General features: G+C 46.6%; 1 protein-coding gene and 1 pseudogene across 4 annotated transcripts; one reads left to right on the top strand and one right to left on the bottom strand.

Moving 5' to 3' along the window:
* Positions 1-500: 500 nt before the first annotated feature.
* LOC132499085 (cell division cycle-associated protein 7-like) lies at positions 501-2,170 on the top strand (annotated as a pseudogene).
* Positions 2,171-5,516: 3,346 nt separating this feature from the next.
* C1S (complement C1s) lies at positions 5,517-15,148 on the bottom strand. 4 transcript variants are annotated; one of them, XM_060113794.1, is made up of 12 exons: positions 14,981-15,148; positions 13,966-14,123; positions 13,522-13,729; positions 13,147-13,324; positions 12,155-12,280; positions 11,142-11,341; positions 10,575-10,728; positions 9,954-10,069; positions 9,396-9,474; positions 8,739-8,867; positions 8,112-8,186; positions 5,517-6,744 (listed from the first exon to the last, which is right to left on the bottom strand). In XM_060113794.1, exons 2-12 carry the CDS (start codon positions 14,004-14,006, stop codon positions 5,945-5,947), a joined length of 2,106 nt encoding a protein of 701 aa, XP_059969777.1. In that variant the 5' UTR covers positions 14,007-14,123; positions 14,981-15,148; the 3' UTR covers positions 5,517-5,944. The 4 variants fall into 4 exon arrangements, with proteins under 4 accessions (XP_059969777.1, XP_059969775.1, XP_059969776.1 ...); XM_060113792.1 differs by having other exon boundaries at positions 13,966-14,097; XM_060113793.1 differs by having other exon boundaries at positions 13,966-14,094.
* Positions 15,149-18,420: the final 3,272 nt, after the last annotated feature.

Genomic DNA, 18,420 nt, shown 5'->3' with positions numbered 1-18,420 from the left:
AGCCAACTAAAACTGAATCATGAAAAACTTTTAAAAAAGAACAGCTGGGGACTTCCCTGGTAATGCAGTGGTTAAGAACCAGCCTGCCAATGCAGGGGACACGGGTTCAAGCCCTCGTCCAGGAAGATCCCACATGCCACAGAACTAAGCCTGTGCACCACAACTACTGAGCCTGTGCTCTAGAGCCCACGAGCCACAACTACTGAAGCCTGCGTGCCTAGAGGCCGGAGCTCCACAAGGAAGGAAGCCACTGCAATGCGAAGCCCACGCTACCCAACGAACACCCAAGGCAGCCAAAGATTAATTAATTAATTAACTAACTAATTAATTAATTTTAAAAAACCAACCAAACAAACAGCTGCCCTTCACCCGGGCTCTGCGCACCTCGCCCGCCGGCCCGCGCGGCTGGGGCTCCGCCCCCTGAGAGGTGGGACGGCGATGGGCGAGGCTGCTGGGCTCTCCCCGCTCCCAGAGCTGGCCCCAGCATCAGCGCTCGCCACATGCTGCAAAAGGATGGCAGAGCAAAGAAGAACTTCAAGATATTCAGGTATGTGAAGCTGATTTCCATGGAAACCTTGTCATCGTCTGATGTCAGTTGTGACAGCTTTGCTTCTGATAATTTTGCGAACACAAAACCTAAATTCAGGTCAGCTATCAGTGAAGAACCGGCAAATGTTTTTTATGAGGACTCTGCTAATGAATCTTTCTGCAGCTTTTCAGAAAGTGAGGTGCAAGATGTGTTAGACCACTGTGGATTTTTACAGAAAGCAAGGCCAGATGTCACTAACGAACTGGCCAGTGTTTTTCATACCGACTCAGAGGATGAATCGTTTTGCGGTTTCTCAGAGGTGGAATGAGGCTGCGGGCAGACCGTACGGCTGTCGGACCGAAGTCAGGGAAGACGTTCCGGACCTCTCCGGGTGGCCATGAAGTTCCCAACTCGAAACACCGGGGTGGCGCAGTGGTTGAGAATCCACCTGCTAGTGTAGGGGACACGGGTTCAAGCCCTTGTCTGGGAAGATCCTACATGCCGCGGAGCAGCTAAGCCCGTGCGCCACAACTACTGAGCCCGCGTGCCGCAACTACTGAAGCCCGCGCGCCTAGAGCCCACGTGTGCTCCGCAATAAGAAGCCCATGCACCACAACGAAGAGTAGCCCCCGCTCTCCGCAACTACAGAAAGCCCATGCGCAGCAGCGAAGACCCAACGCAGCCAAAAATAAATAAATAAAATAAATAAATTTTAAAAAAGAAAAAGAAAAGAAACACCGGGGGAGCAGCCAGCAAAAGAGCAGCGGCCCCATCCCCACCCCGAGCCCTCAGAGAATTCCTTGACCGATTCCAATTCTGTTTCAGAAGACGAAAGTGGCATGAATTTTTGGGAAAAAAGGGCTTTAAATATAAAGCAAAACAAAGCAATGCTTACAAAACTAATGTCAGAATTAGAAAGCTTCCCTGGCTCCTTCCCTGGAAGGCGTTCCCTGCCAGACCCCAGTTCATGTCCAAAGACACCCCGAAGGCGCACATTCCTAGGTGTATCCTGCAGGAGAAACCCTGAGCAGAGAGCTCGTCCTTTCACCAGGTCAAGATCCCAGGTCCTTGGGTGGCTCAGCGCCCTGCCTACAGAGGAGGAGGGGGGGAGGGGGAGGGGAGTGGGAAGGGGAGGAGGAGGACATGTTGGTGAGAAATAGGAAGCCCCTGGCCGGCTACATGAACGAAAATGACATGCCCCAAAGTCATCGCCCCGGCTCCATGACCCTTCCCTATATATTCGCCCCGTGGACGAAATCACATGGGAAGAATTGGACAACATCTGCAACAACTCTGGTGAGAAGATCTATAACCGCTCATTGGGATCGACTTGTCATCAGTGCCGCCAGAAAACTATCGATACCAAGACAAACTGCAGAAACCCAGAGTGCTGGGGCGTTCGAGGCCAGTTCTGCGGTCCCTGCCCTAGAAACCATTTATGGTGAAGAAGTCAGGGATGCTCTGCTAGACCCAAACGGGCATTGCCCACCACGTTGTGGGATCTGCAACTGCAGCTTCTGTCAGCAGGGAGAGGGGCGGTGTGCGACAGGGGTGCTCGTGTACTTAGCCAAGTACCATAGCTTCGGGAACGTGCACGCTTACTTGAAAAGTCTAAAACAGGAGTTTGAAATGCAAGCATAATAATTGGAAAACCCACTACCTGCCTTCCACTTCACAAACCTTCCTTGTTAAACTTTTCAATTTTGTCACGTGATTGAGAGCCAAGTTAAGAATTCTGATGATCAGTGTGTCTTATAGGCAAATCAAGTTAACATCATTAGACACGCAAGTGTGTCTGAGCATCACAGAGATATAGTGCCAGCTGTACTCTGCCCTCCTACAGTTTCTCCTTTGCTTTCCCCCCTACCCCTCACCCCATGCCATCCCCCACTTATTTCCAGTGGTTCTCTTCCATCATTTAGTTTCAGAATCCTCTTTAAATGACAATTTTATGAAAGTATGTTTGATTTAATTGGTGTTAAAATAGCCCTGGAATCCACCCAAAAAACCAAGCACTTAGAAATGCAGTAGTAGTGTTAACTAGCTACATCTATCAAATTCCAGAGACTAGTCCTCTAACTTGCTTACATGAAAACACTGGGTGTGATTTAGTGTTTGTTGACATTTTTAACAGAATCAAGGCACAAAAGTCTTAAACCCATGTGGAAAAATTAGGTGATTGATGTCAAGTGGAGTATATGACTTTGGAGGCCTTTCAGGAGAATATTGCGTGTATTGTGCTTATTATTCAAGTTGTCACAGTTGAAGCTTAGTTGCTGCTGATTTCTTCCACCAAGTGCATCAGGCCCATACAGTCATGCCCCGAAGGTTCTCGGGTAGTGCTACACTTGAAATCATTGTAGAAAAGCCATCCTGGGGAATTGGGACAGGGAGCCTTCAGGAGTAGGTCGATTTGAATTCGTGGGATAAAACGTCAGGATAATTGTAGTTTGCCAAGTTTATTTCAGTTCATATCATAGGATGTTTCAAATAAATTCTTGATTATGTTGCATGGAAAATTGAAAAATAAGAAGACCAGCTATGCAGAAAGTAAAAAGTCACATTTTCATAGAATATTTTTCTGATTCTAGAAATCATGATAAAAGCAACTTTTGAGAATCCCATATCCCTCAAGCCCCTTCTGGGCTAGTCCTGTTTCAACTAGGGTCCTTCCCATAAAGTCCTCTTGGCTCCATTTTTTTCCCCCAGCATGAGGAGCTGATCCACCAGTCCATTTTCTTCTGACCAAAGAAATGTGACAATTCACCTGCTTTTTTTAAAGTTAAGTGTTTTCCTGAGTTTCAGGTGAAGCACACATGTTATTCCCAAGCTACTTGGAAGGCCGTACGATTGATGTCTTTTAAGCCACAATGAATGATTTTCTAGCCCTCTAGGCCCTGGTGATGAGCCTTTCCCAGCTCCAAAGTCTCTGATGATGATTCACTTAAAACCCCACCCTGCGCCTCACCCAGGGAAATGATCTGGTAGTACAGCTAATGATGCAAAAACACAGACCCATCCTACTGTCCAAGGCAGCAGCAACTAGCGAATCCTTTCACCAATACCTCAGCCCATCCGTGAGGGCAGAACCCAGATAGACTAAAGATTCTCTCTGGCAGGAATGGACTTCCTTTTTTTTGTTATTTGTCAGATTCCAGGTTGATGTTTTTTCTACTCCTCCAATTATTAAAAAGAAGGAAAATGTCTATATCACAAGCATGTTTCTTAATATTTTTCCAATTTTTTTTTCTCTAGAGGAATCACCCTTCTCCTGCCCAAAACTCTGTAGTCCAGCGTACACTGTCAACTCCATGGCACATGTAACAACAGGCAGGTAGGGGAAGGTAGTTGGCAGGTGTAGAGTTAAGGAATAAAGTAAATGGCTTTATGCTGCTTGGTTGATATGACACGATACTTCCAGTAGCTTCCTATTGTTGGGTTTTTTTTTGTTTTTTTTTGTTTTTTTGGCTGTGTTGGGTCTTCATTTCTATGCACGGGCTTTCTCTAGTTGCGGCGAGTGGGGGCTACTCTTCGTTGCAGTGCACGGGCTTCTCATTGCGGTGGCTCCTCTTGTTGCAGAGCATGGGCTCTAGGCATGCGGGCTTCAGTAGCTGTGGCACACAGGCTCAGTAGTTGTGGCTTGCAGGCTCTAGAGCACAGGCTCAGTAGTTGTGGTGCACGGGTTTAGTTGCTCTGCGGCATGTGGGATCTTCCTGGATCAGGGCTTGAACCCGTGTTCCCTGCCTTGGAAGGCCGATTCTTAACCACTGCGCCACCAGGGAAGTCCCATTTGGTTCTTCAGACCTTTTGATTAGAGCTCTGGTTACTTCATGTTGTGTTAACCACCAGCCTAAGGTCCGCTGTTGAATTTTGCCCTTTTGGTCCATGGAAGATCAAAGTCCTTTCTTGATGGGCCACAAATATACCCCTTTTGGCTTCTGATAAAAACTGCTCTCCTGAAAGCCACGTGTCACATCAAACAGACCAGAGTGTCCCTGAACTCTTAATCTCAGGCCATGGCTTTCGTAAGACACCTTGTTAGGGCAATGGCCACCCTAAGATAGCTCTTCTGTCCTCAGTTTAAAAAATACTAATCTCTGCATAGAAAACAAACTTATGGTTACCAAAGGGGAAAGAGGGGGGAGGGATAAATTATGAGTTTGGGATTAGCAGATTCCAGACTACTATATATAACATAGATGAAAAACAAGGTGCCACTATATAACACAGGGAATTATATTCAATATCCTGTAATAAACCCTAATGGAAAAGAATATGAAAAAGAATATATATATATATTCACAAGAGTGTAAATCAACTATACTTCAATTAAAAAAAAATACTAGTCTCTACTGTCTGGTCCTTTTTCACCACTAATCATTTTGTGGTGATGAGGAGTTGTTTGTTTGTTCACTTGTTTGTTTTTCTGTTCCCTTGGAAAAAAGTAGAAGGGAGTCTGGGTCCTTCCTCACCAAGATGAGGTATAACGTCTCAGTGCAGAGTTCAATCCAGAGAAGACGTTGTTGCCTGACTGACAAATTAACCAAAACCACCAGGAAAGCAGATGAGGACATGCTGAATTTCTTTTGTTTTTCTTTTTCATTGAGTCATAATATTGTATTATACAAATGCGCACTAAAGGAAAATTCATTTTCAGGAGACATATTGAAACAATTTATACCACAAAATTTTAGACTTAAAGATCTTCAACAGCCAATTCTAACTGTTGTATGTGGATGTCTCAGTGAGGTTCAAGTACATTTGATGAATTTCAAAAACAGAACACGGTACCTTGTGTTGACATGATGCTAATCCACAACACTCAGTAAATGTCAATTGGAAGAGAGGAGAGAAACTGAGTTCCCTGTTTTCATGACAATCAAATATTAGCTGCTAGGGGCCCGAATTCCCAGGACACAACAGCCCATCGCACTCCCTTCCTATGGTGCTGAAGTCTTGATGTGGAATAAGACAAGTCAGCCAGAACTGGGTTATAAACATGCTTTATTACCGGTAGATAGTAGACACTGATAATGATAAACTGCAAACAGGTAAAGGGGTAACAAAAATCAAGGGTGTGCCCCACAATGAATTGCAGAGTCAGAACTGGAACAGGAGGCAATCATCAGGAAAGAGGGCTCCCGGTGGAACAGTCCAAGATAAGCGTTCCTTCCCACACTGTTGTCCACAGGACAGATTCAGGGGAGAGGACCCCAGGGACTCCAACTACACTGAATGACCAACACAACTACATGATCCAACCCCACCTCCAGCCAGGTATCCCAACAATCAAGTTCTAGTTAAATCATACTCCCATGTCTTCTTTCAGTCATGGTGAAATAATGGGATTATTGTGAAGAACAGAAAGCAACAGATGGGTCACAGCCCTTAGAGAGGCTGGTGGGACCTGTACGGTTAGTCTACACTGGGGGCACTATTTTCCTGCATCGTCTTCATGATCCAGTCAATGTAGTTCTTGACACGAGTGTAGATCCCATAGGTACCACACTGGGGGCCCCAGGACACCAAGCCAGCGACATAGAATTTGGGGTTCTCTTCATTAGGGACCTGTAGAGCAAAGGCCCCACCGCTGTCCCCTTCACAGCTATCAACACCTTTCTCACCTCCAGCACAGATCATGTTCTCAGTGAAAACAAAGGAATTTATATCTATTCCGGGGTTTAGCCCCTTCACCTCCCGGCACTTTGCTAAGGGAGCAACAGGTAACTTTGCCCCTCTGAGCTTAATGACATGATCTTTGGCATTTGTTCGGCCCCAGCCTGAGATCAGCCCCAGATCTCCCACGGAGGGGTTGTATTCTGAGGAGGCACCTGGCAGGCAGATAGGGGAGACAGTGGGTCCCATTTTCACTGGATCTTGCAGCCGCACCAGCGCAATGTCATTGTCAAAATTCTTCCGTATTTCCGAGGCATCCAGGTCCTTCCAACCAGGATGAATGAACACTTTCTCAGCAGTGAGCATCTGGGCATTTGCCAGTTGTGAAGTGACCACTGAGGTAGATCCAACGTACATCACCGGGTCATGGTTCCCCTCCACGGTGTGGGCAGCTGTCAGCACCCAGTGCTCATCTATGAGAGCCCCGCCGGCCCGGGGGTTCGAGAAGAAGACTTGCCAGGGGAAATTTTCAATCTTTGCAATGGAGCCTCCAAATATCCTCTGTTTTTCTGTAAAGGGCTCACCAGGGACGCCACAGACTAGGGAGGAACAAAAACAAGGTGGGAAGGGAGCAGGGTAGACTGCTGGCCCCCCTGCAAATCCTACAGCCACTCAAACACCTGCTGGGCCTCAGCGTTCTCAGCACAAGATGGCCAAATAGTTGGTCAACGATCTCAGCACCTGACTCATCCTGAACTGACCTAAAGGACCAAACATCCCGCTTTGCCAGTGCCAAAAGCAGGCTTGTGGGAAAGACTGGTTTAAACTGAGGCTGTGTGCGAATTACTGAACCCAAACGAACCTCACACTATGGACAGCTTAACTCACAGCGTGGGGAGGACACTTCACCCCAGGCTTAGCACATGGGGCCAGGGGCCCAGCTGGGAGCCAGAGCTGGGCAACCCTGTCCTCATACAGGTGTTAGGGGAAGCGAGCATTCTACCTTCCTCTTATGCCCAGATCAAACACTTATCACCTTCTTTTCTCAAGTCCTAATTGCAGCTGAGCCCCTCCTTGTAACCTGTGGAAGGTTCTCTTATTCCATCTTTCATCTCATCCCCCATTGACCGGATCCAGGTTTGATTGCTTTGCCGTTACTGAATATAACTAAAACGGAATTTTATTTCAGATCAAGTTGGCTTTCCCAAATTCCTCACTAGTCAGCCTGAATGGACTCTGAGTTGAGCATAACAGACAGACCTGGGTTCAAAGCCTACCCATGCCCCTTCCTAACTCCGTGAACTTGCACTGAATTCCCTCAACTGTAAAACGGAACCAATAACACCTACCCCAGAGCATTGTTGCAAAGACTTAATTGAATGAGATAATAAATGCAATTGTTTGATTGCATTTGATTACTTGATTGAGAGCTAGCTCGGTCCCTAGCTCTCAATCACACTGTTGTTACTAAGAGGATGTTTATTATTATTCTGGCTTTGCCTGGGAGTCTTCTTCTACTCAACTCTGATCTCTATGCAACCCCTTATTTCTTTTATTCCTCTATAGCTTGTTGTCAGATAGACTTTTAATATAATAACTAGGCTCTTCGAGTAGTCTTGTTTCTAAGTGTTGATTCCTCACTCTCTTATTTCAGGCCCTGTTTTTAGCAATCCCAGACACCCTTACTACATCTACATTACGAAACCTAACTGGCCCAGACTCTGACACCAACTGTCACCGGCTGACTTTTCTCTTTCCCATCCATTGGTCTGACAGTGTGGTTGATGAATTCCCCAAGGCCCTGGCAGGTCCACGGCCCAGCTTTGTCTCCATCTCACTGAGCTAGACTCTGGCAGCCCAGACTGTCAAGTCCCTTCCCAAGAGGATTACAGCTACTTTTAGAAGGTGAGACCCATGCAACAACACCTGTGGCTGTGCTCTCTACCCAAGCCTGAGCCCTGATTACCTGGAACACATTTTGGCAGCTCTGCGCCCAGCAGCTCATTCACCCAGCTCCCGTTGCCAGCACAGCGATACTCCTCTGGAACAGCACAAGGGACAGGGGACACACTCACCATCAGATCTTCTGGAGTCTGTCCCCCACTTTTCGTTCAGAGCCTTAGCACCTCTGGGATTTGAGGAGGCGATCCTATCAAACGAACTAGAAAAGAATCTTGAGAACATCCTCCAAACAATCTCTCTGGCCCCTATCCTGCCAAGGGAGGGGAAGGAACAGTTTCCAAAGCAGAAGGAAGAGGGTTACGGTAGAGGCTGGGAAAGTGTTTCAAGTGGGAAAAGAAATTAAATTAAATTAAAAGCAATGAAGTGGGACATATTGTGAGCCATCCAGACCTTCATCCAGCACCACCAAGGCCTCTCCATCGAGAAAGTCAGGCATCATAGAATAATGACTTGAAGCTGGAAGCATTACTCCTGTTCTACATTAAATAGTTGGTCAGGGGACTTCCCTGGTGCTCAGTGGTTAGGACTCCGTGCTTCCACCGCAGGGAGCACCCAACCCAGGAAGACTGTGCTATTCACCCTCCAACACTCTCATTCTTTCTTTCTCTTTTCTTTAGTCAAAGAAACCTACCACTTCTTTCATTTTCCATGTAGTAATATGGCTTCTCACAAGTGTAGCGAGTGACAGAACCAAATAGAGTATTTTCTGGATCTTCGACGCTACCATGCCGAATGGGTTCGGGAGCGCCACAGTCCACGGCTACAAGAGGAAGGCAGGAGAGAGATGGTCAGGATGGCCACTTCCTCCCAGGAGGAGTCACTGGGCCAGTCCATCCTCCCAGCTGTGTTCTTCACTCCTTCCCCACTCCCCATATCCATAAGCACACCTGGGATGAATCCCCCACATCAGCCTCTCTGTGGCCATGATCTCCGACTGGCATCCCTCAACACCCTAGCCCACTGAGTCCTGCCAGGTCTGATAGCCCCTTGAAAGCTACAAGGATGAACCTGGTTCTCAGTGATTGGTGAGGCCTCTGAAGGAACGGACCCATATAATGCTATTAACTCTACCAATCTCACAGCCTCTTTCTTTGGAAGAAACCTGCTAGTCTGGCTGGCCTGGGATCAGATCAGGGCTGGGACTCCATGACTGACTTCCCTTCAAAAACCCAATCTACTCTCTCACAAGCCTAAGAGGAAACCATGCATTTGTATCTTAATGCACTAATCTTTCCATTCCTTTTGGGAGAAAAAAAAAAAAAGAGTCCCATTTTAAAGAGGTACATACGTTGACACCGCAGTTTGGAATTACTCCACTTTCCATTGCTTTGGCAAGTAGAGTAGAAAGATGTCGAGCCCACACTTCCCTGGACAATAATAAACATCTCCATTAATTTATAAGCAGAGATATAGGGAATCAAAATCCAGAAATGGAATCGATGGACAATAATAAACATCTCCATTAATTTATAAGGAGAGATATAGGGAATCAAAATCCAGAAATGGAATCGCTCTCTGGCCTTGGGTCAATGAGGAGTCCTCACCACAAGAAGCTTGGGGACATCGTAGCAGAATGACCCAAAGCACCCAGGAGTTGGGGCTAAAAGACAACTTTGTCCCAGCATCTCAGCCCCCCTGCCCCAGGAAGACCAAAGCCAAAAAGGGAATGTCAAGCTGTCCAAGGATCTTCATGACTGACAAGGAAAGACTAAAGATCCTGAGCGGTTCTCTTTATGGAGAAGGTGTTAGACCTTGCTGGAACAAGGACGCTCGGTAAATGATTAGACAATTCCAGTACGCTCATCCTGACCTAGGGACAAGAGAGAAGCCTCTAACAGTGCTTTACCTGTACAACTTCAAACCCATCCACACAGGTTATCTTCACCACATCTTTGAACACATATTTTGCTCTATCAGGCTCCCAAAAAGAATTGGCAGTGACTTCTTTAGGACAAGGGATTGCTTAGAAAGGACAGGAAAAAACTTTTTACCAAATAGTTGGAGAATCTCTATGATATTTACATCATTCTCACACTTTCTACAGTTGTTCAGTCATCCTCAATCCTGACGCCCAGCATTCCAATATGCAGGTGTCTAAAATAACATGACAGGGAATGCCCTGGTGGTCCAGTGGTTAGGACTTGGCGCTTTCACTGCTGAGGGCACCTGTTCGACCCCTGGCTGGGGAACTAAGATCCCACAAGCCACATGGTGTGGTGAAAAAAATTATTAATTAATTAATATGGCATTACTAATGAACCACCCCCAAGCTGTCTGCATTCAGAAGTCCAGTTGAAAGATTCCTAGAAGTTGAGGCATTTCTAGCAACTACTGACAGGTTTAGATCCTGCTGAGGAAGTGGAGTATTCTCAGGATACTTATCCATACAACAATCTACCTGTTTTGATTTTACATTGTGCAAGGACTTTGGTACCACCAACCAAAGAGCAACTTCTGAGTTACTCACGATCTCCATGGTAACGAAATCTCCATCCCTTTTTTTGCTCTGTTTCATCAGTTTGGAAGATGATATTGAGAGCATTACTCTTGGTTTCAATAGTTAGTGGCCCAGGGAATCCATTACCGCAGTAAGGACCAAATTGCTGGTTTCCTGCAACAAACTGAAGAGAAACAAAATGATGAAATCAGAAGAGAGAAAGAACTGAAATAAAAAGGCAAAATGGAAGGGAAAAAAGTAAAATAAGGGTTTCCCTGGTGGCGCAGTGGTTGGGAGTCCGCCTGCCGATGCAGGGGACACGGGTTCGTGCCCCAGTCCGGGAGGATCCCATATGCCGCGGAGCGGCTGGGCCCGTGAGCCATGGCCGCTGAGCCTGCGTGTCCGGAGCCTGTGCTCCGCAACGGGAGAGGCCACGACAGTGAGAGGCCCCCGTACCGCAAAAAAAAAAAAAAAAAGTAAAATAAAATAAGAAGGAGGGGAAAAAAAGAAAAGAAGGGACAGAAAGCTATATAATTTGTCTTCAAGGAGAAATCCCTCTGTGTGAGTTGGGAGAAAAGTTCATCATCCATCACGCACAAGTAAACTGTCAGCGCAGTGGCCCTCAGAATCAGCAGGTTCCACATCAAAATCTTCTCTCTGCATAGTCACCACCACTTGGAACCCTTCCTCCAACAGGATCTGATAGTCACACCTTGAGTTCTCTGGGTATAGACTGGGATAATTGGGACTTGTGAGCTCCCCAATCAGTGTGGTGAATACATCCCCACTGCAGTTGACTAAGGGAGAAAAAGAGAAAAGTAGAATCAAATACAGCGTCAAGCAAAGGAGTCCCTGCCTTTTTCTATGATACTTCTCATGAATTGACAGTCCACATTCATGGACTGTCACATTCATTGATTGAAGCCCACATGCCACAATTTCATACCCAATACATATCAGCAGAGATACCCAATACCTATTGGGTTTCTATCACTTTGCTGATAATGAGGCTTTCATGGTTATGGAGCGCCCCAAGTTGACACAGGCACCTATCTCTCTTCTCCAATTAATTAACTTGACCCTGTAGGTTTGTCTTCCTCCACTCTTGTAGCTCCCCTTCAGTTTAGAGGTAACTAAAAATAGATGCCAGACTTCCCTGGTGGCACAGTGGTTAAGAATCCACCTGCCAATGCAGGGAACATGGGTTTGAGCCATGGTCCAGGAAGATCCCACATGTCGCGGAGCAACTAAGCCCGTGTGCTACAACTACTGAGCCTGCCCACCTAGAGCCCGTGCTCCGCAACAGGAGAAGCCACCGCAATGAGAAGCCCGCACAGTGCAACGAAGAAGAGTAGCCCCCGCTCACCACAACTAGAGAAAACCTGCGTGGAGCAGCAAAGACCCAATGCAGCCAAAAATAAATAAATAAATAAATAAATTTTAAAAAACAAAGAAAGAAAGAAATCAGCTTGTAAACTATTAAAAAATAAAAATCGATGCCAAGTCAAGGCTGAGGCTAATCAAAATCGAAGGGTAGACAAGCCCCCTACTGAAGCCTCAAGCCATTCCAAATCCCAGGGAACACGCACCCTTCTTGATGACAAGCTCACCTCCGCAATTCCTCATATCATCATGGAGGAAGTATTCTGGGGGGCAGGAGCAGAAGTAACCACCAATGAAGTTGTTGCAGAAGTGGCTGCAAGGGACATCTGCAAAGTCTGTGCACTCATTTACATCTACAAAGAGTACAGAAAGATTGAGGTCAAGGACAGAGACCTAGAAGGAAGAATGGGGTTAAGCCCCACACTGCAAGGGTAAGAAAAGTAGGAAGGGTCTGTTGCTTAAAGACATTCAATGAATCACATTTCAGGATGGCATTATTCTATATTACTCTTGTGAACTATGATTCCGGAGTTGCGCTCTACCATTGCACAGCTATAGGGGAGCTCTCAATGCCAGAGACCCTTGACCTTTCTCACAAACAGAGCATTTCAGCTCCAGAGACAACACTCTGCAAGTTGAACTTGATAATGTCTTCTGCAGGGAGGAACAATCGGTACATGTATTACTTTATAGGATGTTGGCACTTCTGTCAAGTCTAAACAATACTTTGGCTTTATGAGATGTCCTGACTTCATTTCACCCTGGAGATAGCTGGAGACTCACACAGAACTTGAAAGTTTGTTTGTTTACCGTATGTTAAATGGGTTTGAATACCATACATTCCTTGTGTGAGTCTTGGCAAGTTATTTAACTTCCTTAGTCCTTACTTTCCCTATCTTTAAGTAGATATAATAACACCTAGTTTAAGAATTGAGGTGAAGATTAAATTAATATAGGTAAAGTTCTTAACACAGTGCCCAGTTCATAGTGGTTTTCAATAAATTACTGCTTATTATCTCTTTTTTATCATTACTATCATCATCACCAGAATACGATTATGCATTTGAATTTCACAAAAGCAATTCATGGAAGAATCCAAGCCAAGTCAACACTTCATAAGAGTTATAAACAGAACCCTCACTCCCTGCATTGCTCAATGTTTGTCCGGCTTCTAATCACGTGGTTGGATCAATGAGGCACACAGAGGGGTGAGCCTTACCTACAGCAACGTAGTACGCAGAAAACCCAGTGAAACGCTCTTCGTTGGAGAAGTCTGACTTGAAGATCACCTGGAGTTTATTGTATGGGACTTGGAACTCTTCCACCACGGGGGAGTTGGGCTTCTTGCCGGTCCTCTGTCCACAGAGTTTCCCTTCTTCAAGGCCTCCTGACATTATCTAAGAGAAGAGTCAAAAGAAGCTAGGAAAGGGTAATATTTTGGTATGGAGGTCAGAGAAAAAGGGACAGAGAGACTGGACCATTTCCCATCTTAGGACTATGTGAGCACAGCTCACTGTATGCCGGTGGCACCCCCTCCTGCATCCTCTCAGCCCACCAGCCCAGCCCCATCCTTTACGTGCTTATTACAGTGTACCTGCACTGAGTCATATGCGCAGTTCTCGGACAGCTCTATGTCCAGGTGGGTAAAGTAAAGGTGGATCCCGTACCCTTCAGGAACTTCTATATCCCAAGACTTCTCTACATCATTGGGGTATGCCTGAGGATAGTTGGGGGACAGGATCTCCCCATACATAGTAGGCTCAGCATAAACCCATGCCAAAAGGGAAAACAGGACAATGCACCTGAAAAAATAAAAAAGGCATATGGAGAGGTGGGTGACCCAGGTGCCAGCAGACAAGTGCAGGGAGAAGGGATGGGAAAGGCGAAGGGCACCCGCACATGCAGGAGGATCTTGGGTTGGAATGAAGCAAAAAGGCCCAGGTCAAAGCAAAACCCAGGCTTCAGATCTGAGCCATTTTCTTGAGATGATGAAGGGAATGGGGTCCATATACTTCTCTGTAGACCGGTGATCACTCACCACATCTCTGGCAATTTGTCCATCCCTGGTGAGCAGCTCATCTCTTGGTCCTGGCTCTCTGCACCTCTGGACTTTGGATCTAAAGCGGTGGCAGACCTGGTTGTATTTGTCTAACAAGCACACAGGCACCTGCTTGGGTGGTAAGGGGCCAATGTCACCTTGGTAAGAATAACACAGAGGTTCAACAGAGCCATATCATTAATCATCACTGGACGACACCCATCCTCCCACACTCGCCCTGGTTCTAGACTGAAACTACATCTTATCCTTCTCCTCTGGCTTCTCAGGACCTTCTCCCAGTTTTTCTCCAAAATAATGAGTAATTTCTGCCAGTTTTCTGCTTCCTCTGTTCTCCTCCCTCACCCTCAACACCCACCCCAGTCCCGACTGGGTCAGTCTCCCTCCTGCCCTAACAGAACAATAAATATCCCCTTTTCCGCTCAGGATTTCAGGAGTCTTTCCCCATCATGACTATCCACCTATGACATGTCTCCCTCTTCTTTTGACAAGGATCACCCTTATCACCTCGAACCAGCTCCCCTGACTGTGTATTACTGCATGTATTTCTCCCAAGGACCACTGATGGAGGAATGAGCTTCTTTTCCTAGGGGAAGACAGTGACCTTGGGAGAAGTGGTCTGAGACAGGGTTGGATGTGGAAGGAGAAAAGGGACAGCTGAATGACAAGAAACAGGAAAGGAAAGGAAAGGTATTCCCTCAATTTCCTACCTTAATTTTCCAGGTTTTTTTCTTAACCTTTACTAAAAAGACAACCCATCTCCCCATAGTTCTTAGAAAAGTGTTGCCAAATATGCTTCTAACCCTGAAAACAGTGGTAGGTGGTGGGGTGACATGGGGGTGGATGGGGTCAACCTAAGAGAAATAAGTGGTCTATATTCTCCCACTGGGTTCTGCTCTTTCCAGCCCTCCATCTTTGCCCAAAACCTTCCTATGTAAAGTTTTCTGCCTTCCTTTTTCCTCCATCAAAGCTCTGCTCTTTGATTTTAAGTTTTTACCTTCAGAAGTTGATGGGAACAAGTGGGTCAGTCCCGTCTCTCTTGCCAGTGGGCGTGCCGGGCAGCCCTGCCGGCTCCCAGGAAGAGCAGCACAGGGCCTGGGTGCAGGAACCTCCACCTCCCTGTCCTGGTTCCGTTCCTGTGATTCTCTACCCCAGTGTGCATGTCTGAAATTCCCTGATCCAAACAAAGAGGGGGCTGGGAGACCATGACTTAGGGAAAGGGGAACTCAGCCTTGATCTTGGAGCTCCCTCTGCCTTTGAAACAAGAACTGCATACTGAGGTCTGAGATTCCTCTTTCCCAGCCCACAGGGGGAGAAAGGAGGGATTGGGGAGTTTCACCAATTGCCTAATGCTCCTTTTTAGCCAAAGGGTGTGTTACAGAGTTTTCGGGGAAGTCAGGTGATTTGTGGGAAAAGGAGGGCATTAATACTGTAGGGAAAAACCAAACCCAGAAAGTCCAGCCCTCCAACTGCATATGAATCATGAATTAAGGGAGAGGAGTTATCAGAAATGCAGGTCATCTCTGCCTTTAAAGCAAACGTAATGGTTGGATAACGACTTATACCTAGATCCCAGATGCTGGGGGATGATGCTTTTTCCTCTTCCTAAAATCCCCTCCACATCTTCACACATCTAAATGATATCCACGCATAAACCTGCAGTTCAGGGCTTCCCTGGTGGCGCAGTGGTTGAGCGTCCGCCTGCCGATGCAGGGGACAAGGGTTCGTGCCCTGGTCCAGGAAGATCCCACATGCTGCCGAGCGGCTGGGCCCGTGAGCCATGGCCGCTGAGCCTGCGCGTCCGGAACCTGTGCTCCGCAACGGGAGAGGCCACAACAGTGAGAGGCCTGCGTACCGCAAAAAAAAAAAAAATACCCACTCTCAGAATTTGGCTTTTTGTGCTGTGGGCACATGATCCCTTTGTTCGGTTTCATTTGGAGCCTTCAGCAGGCCCCTATAGGTGAATCGCAGGGCAGGCTCTTAGGATTTTGAAGCAAAGCCCTGCCATCCTCTGCAGGTAACTACTCTTCTTTTGAGAAACAGCTCTTGGCCGGCTACTGGGCCTTAGTAGAGACTGAACGCTTAACACTGGGCCACCCAATTACCATGCAACCTGAGCTGCCCATCATGAACTAGGTGTCACATGACCCACCCATAAAGTTGGGTGTGCACAGCAGCATTCCGTCACCAAATGGAAGTGGTCCAAGCAGGCTGTGAATGCACAAAAAAAGTTACATGAAGAAGTGGCTCAAATGTCCATGGCCCACACTCCTGCTACACTGCCTCCTCTCTCCAAGCCTGTACCTATGGCCTCATGGGGAGTCCTTACAATCAGTTGACAGAGGAAGAGAAAGCGAAGGACTGGTTTACAGATGGCATTGAAGGATACACAGGTAGCATTTGAATGTGGACAGATGTGCCTTTCTGGGACATCTCTGAAGAGAAGCGGTGAAGGGAAACCCCAGTGGGCAAAACATAGATTAGTGCAACTGGCTGTTTAGTTTGCTTGGAGGAGAAATGGTCAGATGTGCAAGTACATATCAATTCATGAGCTGTAGCCAGTGGTTTAGTTGGATAGTCGAACACTTGGGAGGAACACAGTTGGAAAATAGATGACAAGGAAATTTGGGGAAAAGGTATATAGTAGGCCTCTCTGAATGGGCAAAGAGCATGAATATATTTTTGTCCCATGTGAATGTTCACCAAAGGGTGACCCCAGCAGAGGAGGATTTTAAGAATCACATGGGGGCTTCCCTGGTGGCACAGTGGTTGAGAGTCCGCCTGCCAATGCAGGGGACATGGGTTCGTGCCCCGGTCTGGGAAGATCCCACATGCCATGGAGTGGCTAGGCCCGTGAGCCATGGCCGATGAGGCTGCGTGTCCGGAGCCTGTGCTCCGCAACGGGAGAGGCCACAACAGTGAGAGGCTCGCATACCGCAAAAAAAAAAAAAAAAAAAAGAGAGAATCACATGGAAAAGATGACCCAGTCTGTGGATACCAGTCAGCCTCTTCCCAGCCACATATCATTGCTTAATGAGTTTATGAACAAAGTGGTCATGGTGGCTGGGATGGAGATTATGCACGGCCTCAGCAACATGAACTTCCATTCACCGAGGCCAACTTGGCTATGGTCACTGCTCAATGCCCAATCTGCCAACAGTGGAAACAAACACTAAGTCTCCAATATGGCAACATTCCCCAGGGGTGATCAACATGGTGGCAAGTTGATTACACTGAATTACTTCTGAAACCACACAACTCAGATTGGGAATTGAACCCACGGGCCAGGACTCAAACCCAGCTAAAACCCAAACTGGGACATGAACCCACTGTCTTTTAATTGAGATCACACCACACATGTGGTCTCAGGACTTGATGAAACTCAGAGTCTTTATGTCTCATCGCAGAAAGAATTCAGTGAGAAACAAAGTGATAGGTAAGAAGTGGATTTATTTAAAGAGATACATATTCCATAGACAGAGTGTGGGCTATCTCAGAAGGTGAGAGGCCCTAAAATATGGGGTATTTTGTATTTATGGGTTGGGTAATTTCAAAGGCTAATGAGTGGGAGGATTATTCCAACTATTTTGGAGAAGGGGTGGAGATTTCCAGGAATTGGGCCACTGCCTACTTTTCAGCCTTTTATTGTCAGCCTCAGAACAGTCATGGTGCTGGTGGGTGTGTTATTTAGCATATGCTAATGCATTACAATGAGCGTATAATGAGGCTCAAGGTCTACTGGAAGTCGAATCTTCTGCCATCATGGACCTAGCTGGTTCTGACCAGTTTTTGTCCTGTCCTCAGTGGCTACGTCCTTCTTTTAAAGGTTATGCTCTGCCCTCTTCCCTCCTGTTTCACTTCCATCATGGAAGGCCAGCATTTTGTTCTTACTGCAATTAGACACTTCGGATATGGATTCGCCTTCCCGCATGCAATGCTTCTGCCAAACCTACTATCTGTGGACTTACAGAAAGCCTTATCCACCATCATGGATGGATAGCATTGCTTCTTATCAAAGAACTCACTTCATAGCAAAAGAAAGGCAGCAACAGGTCCATGTTCATGGAATTCACTGGTTTTATCTTGTTCCTCACCATCCTGAAGCAGCTGGCTTGATAGCTTTTGTAGACTTTTGAAGACTCAGTTACAGTGCCAGCTAGGTGATGATGGGGCTCAGGACAGGTCACCCCAAGATGTGTCAGGCTGACATGCAGATTATTTTGAGCTGAAAACAACAAGACCTAAAAGACTCAGGAAGAACCTTTGAACAACTCCCCACTCTTATTGCCCAGAAGAATTTAAGATAGGAGGGCTGTGCCAGGAAGGAATTATAGATAACTATAGTAAAGTATAAATTAGGTTGGTAGACAGGGAGAAACCTAGCAAGGCCCATTTGATCAAAGTCCTCTCTGTGTGCCATTGTCTTTGGATCTGTTT

The sequence above is a fragment of the Mesoplodon densirostris genome, chromosome 11, assembly GCF_025265405.1.
Source record: "Mesoplodon densirostris isolate mMesDen1 chromosome 11, mMesDen1 primary haplotype, whole genome shotgun sequence".
NCBI lineage: Eukaryota > Metazoa > Chordata > Mammalia > Artiodactyla > Ziphiidae > Mesoplodon > Mesoplodon densirostris.
This window is presented reverse-complemented; position numbering and strand designations above follow the sequence as displayed.

Coding starts and splice junctions, on each gene's coding strand:
- C1S (XM_060113794.1), bottom strand. CDS start 14,006: ATGAGCTGCTCACCAGGGATGGACAAATTGCCAGAGATGTG. Junction 11,342..12,154: donor TGATATGAGGAATTGCGGAG/GTGAGCTTGTCA, acceptor TTTCTCCCTTAG/TCAACTGCAGTGGGGATGTA. Junction 9,475..9,953: donor ATGGGTTTGAAGTTGTACAG/GTAAAGCACTGT, acceptor ATTATTGTCCAG/GGAAGTGTGGGCTCGACATC.